The sequence below is a fragment of the Musca vetustissima genome, unplaced genomic scaffold (genome assembly GCF_032173495.1).
Source record: "Musca vetustissima isolate MV318-11 ecotype Yass unplaced genomic scaffold, APGP_CSIRO_Mvet_v1 utg102361, whole genome shotgun sequence".
NCBI classification, from domain to species: domain Eukaryota; kingdom Metazoa; phylum Arthropoda; class Insecta; order Diptera; family Muscidae; genus Musca; species Musca vetustissima.
The window spans coordinates 3,860-10,102 of NW_026882028.1; the positions used below are offsets into that span (position 1 = coordinate 3,860).

General features: G+C 36.5%; 1 protein-coding gene across 1 annotated transcript; it reads right to left on the bottom strand.

Moving 5' to 3' along the window:
* Positions 1-2,702: 2,702 nt before the first annotated feature.
* On the bottom strand, positions 2,703-3,749 carry LOC133328151 (uncharacterized). Its single transcript, XM_061536707.1, has 2 exons — positions 3,702-3,749; positions 2,703-3,614 (listed from the first exon to the last, which is right to left on the bottom strand). The coding sequence occupies exons 1-2, from the start codon at positions 3,747-3,749 to the stop codon at positions 2,703-2,705; spliced, it is 960 nt and encodes a 319-aa protein (XP_061392691.1).
* Between the last annotated feature and the right edge of the window lie 2,494 nt (positions 3,750-6,243).

A 6,243-nucleotide genomic window follows, 5' to 3' on the forward strand; every position in this document is an offset into this window, starting at 1 on the left:
GTAAATTGACGAATTCATTTTTCCGCACAGCACTCTTATTAATTTGTTCAACTGTTGTCCTCTTATTTATGCGAATTTCCTGGGCCCATAACCTGTTGAAAAAATCCTTTTTAACTGTCCAGTGATGTCCAGAGGAAATTATTAAAACACACTTTTATATTCGAGGGGTATTCAAACTTTATTTACACAAACTTCTAAACTTTTACAGCACTCGTTATTTTCACATTTATGACGACACTTTAACAATAGAGTCCTGGTAGGATATTTCATATAGGATTTCCTGATTATCTTTGATGAAATATTTTTAAAATATCCGCGCATATGGCTCTGATAGACTTGGAAAAATATTCATACAATTCATAACAAATTCTTTTGATCGTGAATATCCTACCTTATGTTCCTAAAAATGACAAAGTTTCTGGTTATTAATTTTAGGAAAAAAATTTTCTTAAAACATCCAAGCTTTTGGCTCATGCTTATAATCCTGATATTCTTAAAAAAATATTAAAATATCCTCGCTTACGGTCCTGATGGTCTTGGAAATAATCTTTTGAAATATCCACAATACTGATTAGGGATAAGTACATCGACTTTCGACTAATCGATTAATCGACTTTTTTATTGAAAAGTCTAAATGTCGAAATCGATTTTTGATCTTTAAGAAAATCGCAAAACTTATAAATACATGCTTTATTACCACAAAGCCAAAATTTACCAAAAAATTACACATTCCAAAAATTTAATTAACCTGTTGACAACAATACTTCTAAACCAGTGAGCGCAGCAGTATAGTTGGACGGGGCACACGACTTCCACGAAAATCCAACTTTCTGTGGTTATACATTCTGAGTTTGGTCAATATTTCGCGATATTTGCACCCTCATGATCGAAATTATTACTAATATTCAGTATAGCCTTTCAAATTACTTGTCCAGATTCCCTTCACAGTGGGTTGTATTGTGATGTTTGGCATTCAATTGCGGCCTCGAAAAAACACAACATATTATTCGGTCTATTCATCCCAAAATTATTATCCGATCATCACCGAAAATTATAGGCGTTGTCCTTGACTATAACTGGAACCTCATGGGACATTTCAAAGAAAGAAATATTGAAGGATTTTTTATCAAAACAGACATGGTTATTCTTTGGCCCGATCCCCTTTTCCATGTAAAATTTCGTGATGTTCTGGCCAAAATTGCGCCTCTGGAGCGACCAGCAAATCGGACAAAAATTAAGTTTTTGGTCCATTTCATCCCCTAAATATTAACCGATCTTTACCCAAAAACAATAGGGAGTCTTCATTGGCCAGAACCGGTCCTACATGCAAAATTTCGTGAAGATTGGTCCATAACTGTGGCCTGTAACATGTTTACAAATTATAATGGGCGGACGGACGGACGGACGGACACACCTGTCTAGATCGACTTAGCTAGTCGAGATATGACCATCGGTATAATTAAAGGTGGGTCTAGGACCAATATTTCGCGGCGTTACAAACTCTTGGGGCTGCACAAAGCCCTTTATACCCTACACAACATCGTTGTGTAGGGTATAAAAATCAAATTTTAAGTCGATTTTACTTTAGTCCGAAAAGTCGAAAATTGACTTTTCGAATAGATTTGACAAAAGCGAAAGATCGAAAAGTCGACATTTTAGTCCATTACAAAATTCGAAAAGTCTAAAAGTCGACTTTTTGGTCAGATGCAAAAATCGAAATGTCTTAAAGTCGACTTTTGCGCTCGACTACGTATCCCTAATACTGGTCTTGTTACCCTTGGAAAAAAATATTAAAAAAAAGTCCAAGCTTATCGTCCTGAGAGTCTACAAACAAATGGTTTAAAAAATCCTAGCTCATGATGCTGATGATCATGGAAAAAATATTCTTCGAAACCCAGGGTTCCTATCCTGATAGTATTGGAAAAAATATTCCTGAAAAATTCTCATTCATGGCCCATCGTAGTCTTTGAACAATTATCTAATCTCTCTAATATTCTTGGACATAATATTCTTAACAAATCTTGCTTATGTTCGTGATAATTTTTATTAAAAATTTAACTGTTATGTTCCTGATACCTTTGAAATTAATATTTAAAAAAATTCTCACTTATGGCCTTAGAAAAAATTCACTTAAAACAAAAAATCCATGCATATGGTCTCGATAGACTTTGAAGCACGTTGCTAAAACATCCTATTTGCTAAAAATATATGGTTAAAATATATCTTCTTTCTGGAAATATATCTTCTGTATTGGAAAAAAGAATTCTTGAAAAATTCACGCTTGTGGTCCTTGTAGTGTAGAAAAAATATTGAAAAAAATCTACTTTTATATTCCTGAGTGTCTAGGCAAAAATATTCTTAAAAACCAAGCTTATGGTCCTGATAGATTTTAAAAGTATGTTCTTAAAAAAAATCTCTTTCACGATTCTGTTAGCCGTGGACAAATTTATAAAACAAATATCAGCTTATGGTATTATCCTAATAGGCTTAGAGTGTTGCAAAAATATTCCTAAAAATGTTGGGAAAAATATTTCATATTTAATATAGCCTCTATAAAAGTGTGCCTTCTTCCTATGAACTCTTTTGGTAGACCTTTAAAGAAAAATCTGGTATAATCATTATTTTTCCTTAATATATTTAAATCATAAGAAACCAAAAAAACATAACAATTACGAACTTTTGCCACATAGGGGAATCATAATTTAGACACGACGTCTATAGACAACACGGCGAGCAGTCTTATAGTGGTAACCTTGGTTACTTTGTTGAGTTTGGCCAGATGTAGCTTGCACGGTTTGGTAGGATTGAGAGACAGCAGCAACTGGAGCGGCGACTTGTACAACTGAAGCTGAAGCTTGAGAAACTGGAGCAGGAGCAGTGAATGTTTGTACTGGTGCGGGTGCAGGGTACGAATATTGACCGACTGGAGTTGTAGCAGCTACATGTGACTGAACAGGGACGGAATATTTTTGTACTGGAGCTGGGGCGGGCACCGAATATTGTTGTACTGGTGCAGTAACAGAGTGTTGTTGTACTGGAGCGGGTATGTGAACGGTTTGATGTTGGACTGGAGCTTGAACAGAGACAGGGTGTTGTTGAACGGGAGCTGTTACAGGAGCGGAGTATGAGTAATGTTGTGCTGGGGCAGGAGGGCTATATTTTTGCACTGGAGCTGCAACAGGGGCTGAGTAGTGTTGGACTGGGGCAGGAGCGGAATATTGTTGAACTGGAGCTGCAGCAGGGGCTGAGTAGTGTTGGACGGGAGCAGGAGCAGAATAGTGTTGAACTGGAGCTGCAGCAGGAGCTGAGTAGTGTTGAACTGGAGCTGGAGCTGAGTAGTGTTGTACACGGGCTACAGCAGGAACACTGTGCTGTTGCACGGGATCTGGGACAGAATACTGCTGAACTGGAGCAGGAGCGGTGTATTGTTGTACACGGGCTACAGCAGGAACACTGTGTTGTTGCACGGGAGCTGGGACAGAATACTGCTGAACTGGAGCAGGAGCGGTGTATTGACGTACTGGAGCTACAGCAGGTTGTTGATATTTATAACCTAATTCCGATACATCAGCATAAGCGCTGGCGCACAAGGCAAGGGCAACAATAAATAATTTCTGCACAGAGAGAAAAAACAAATAGTTATTACATTTCAATTATATACACATGAGGAGGCATAAACATTTTTAATGGTGGTTTTTTACATTCTCCTCTCCCACCTTTTCAATTCTATTCTTTAAATTTCTTACCATTTTGTTTAGTCGTTTTTTGTTTGATTGTTATGTTTATGGTACGGATGGTTGGCAGCTAATGCTGTTGTCTAACAATCGATGAGTTTATTTTATATTTAAATCTAAAAGCGCCACTGTTAGCCGAAAATATTTGGACAATAGAAAAATCTCAACGAAGAAATCAATAGCCGCCACCAATAGGCGGAAGTATTGGAGTTTTGGGAGATAAACAAACAAACCGAGAGAGCTGGAGAGTATACAACAAGCACAATAATTTATGATATTCATCTCATCACAAAGAAAAATTGATTTTTACACGAGTCGACATATAACAAACAAAAACAACAACAGTAGTAATTTTCTTAATCTATTGATTTGAAATTATGCTAATGAATTCAAACAAAATACGCCTATTAAAGTGAGCCTAAACAAAATGTTTCATTAGTTTAAAATACCCTACACAGATATGTCGTGATGGCATTATATGTTGGTTTTCTTCCAAAGGTTTGTAACACAAATAGAAATCATAATGGTTCGAAAAATATTGAAAAAATCCAAGCTTAGGGACTTGTTGTTCTTAGAAGAAATATTCTAATAGGCCCGTGGTAAAATATTCTTAAAGGTCCACGCTTATGGTATCGATCGTATTGAAAAAAAATATTTCTTAAAATCTACATTTATGGTTCCAATAATTTTGGACCAAACATTCATGACAGTCTTGAAAAAATATTTCGAAAAAAATCATGCTTTTCCACTTTTAGCCTTAAAAAATATTCTTACGTTCCATAAGTCTTGAATTTTGTTTTTTTTTTTTTTTTGAAAACTCCACGCTCTTAGGCTCCATTAAAAATATTCTTAAACCCCCATAATTATGGTTCTCAAAAAATATCCTTAACAAATTTATGGTAATCGTCCTCATAGTATTGACAAATTATCCGCAAAAATGCGCGCTTAGGCTCACTTAGTCTTGAAAGGCATATTTCTCAAAAATTCGCTCTTATGGTAGTCCTGAAAAATATTTGTTAATAATCCACGATTTTAAGCCCGGAAAAATATGGTTTATGGTTTCGGACCATATATGCATATGGTCCTGATAGTCTGGGGCAAAAATAATCGCAAAAAATCAAGCTTATAGTCTTAGTAAAAATATTTTTAAAAGAAATATTCGTCTAAAATCCATGTTTATGGTCCCTATAATCTTGGATTATTTGGAGCGTAGAGTAAGCTCTTAGGCTTGTTTAAAATATTTTGTTAAAAATCTAAGCTTATAGCCCTGATAGCATTGAAAAATGTTGCTCAAAAATGAACGATTATGACCCAGTTAGACGAAAGTCGTATACCTCAAAAATTCCCGCTTATAATCCCGATAGTCTTGAAAGAAATATTCTTCAAAAATTCAGCTTTTGGTTCTGGTAGGCCGGAAAAACAAAAAAATTTGTTAACAATGCACTATCCTATGCCCGCGAAGCATGTTTTTAAAAATCAAGTTTATGGTTCCGTTAGTCTTGAAAGAAGTGATTCTCTAATATGCACGAGTACGGTCCCTAAAGTATTGGAAAAATATTCTTAAAAATTTACACTTATGTCTACGAAAATATGTTTTAAAAATCTAATCTATTAATCGCGATAATCTTGAAAATGATATTCTTAAAAATCCATGTTTATGACCTAGGAAAAACAATCATTAAAATTTAGATTTTATTTATTTTACTTACTTAGCTGGCTTGTTACAGAACGGTTGTTCCATAGGCCGAGCTTAAAAAAGATATCCAAGCGCGTCGGTCTTGTGCGCAAGTCCACAAATTTGGAAGACCACGTTCCAATATGTTGTTTTCTACTTGGTCTTTCCATCTAATTCATGGCCTTCCCCTTCTACGAGAAACATCAGTAAGCTCGTTTTTATATGCCTTTTGAGCTGGGACATCTTCATTCATCCGCACAACATGGCCTAGCCACCGTAGTCGCTGCAGCTCAATACGACTGACTATGTCGATGTCCGCGTATAAATTGTAAAGCTCGTGGTTCACTCGACACCGATATTCACCGTCGACGCAGATCGGCCCGTAGATCTTTCGGAGAATTTTTCTCTCAAACACCCCAAGAGCTGCTTCATCTGCTTGCGCAAGTATTCATGATTCTGATTCATATAATAGCACGGGTATGCTGATACGTCTTGTAAAGTGTGAGTTTGGTCTGGCGGGAGGTGGCCTTGTTTCTAAACTGCTTACATAGACCATAGTAGCATCTGTTGGCCATCACAAAACTGATGTCATTCGTTTTATTTATGGCGGTACCAAGATATATAAAGTCTTTAACTACCTCGAAGCTGTAGTTCTCAAGTTTCACAGTTGGTCCGAGTCTACTGGACGTCTTGCGCGTTGATACCATCAGCTTAGTCTTCTCGCCGTTTACTGCCAGACCCACTTTGGCAGACTCCTTTTCAATTTGTTCAAAGGTGGCTGTTACCGCTCGCAATGTTCGACCCCTTATATCGATGTCGTCGGCATAGGCTAGT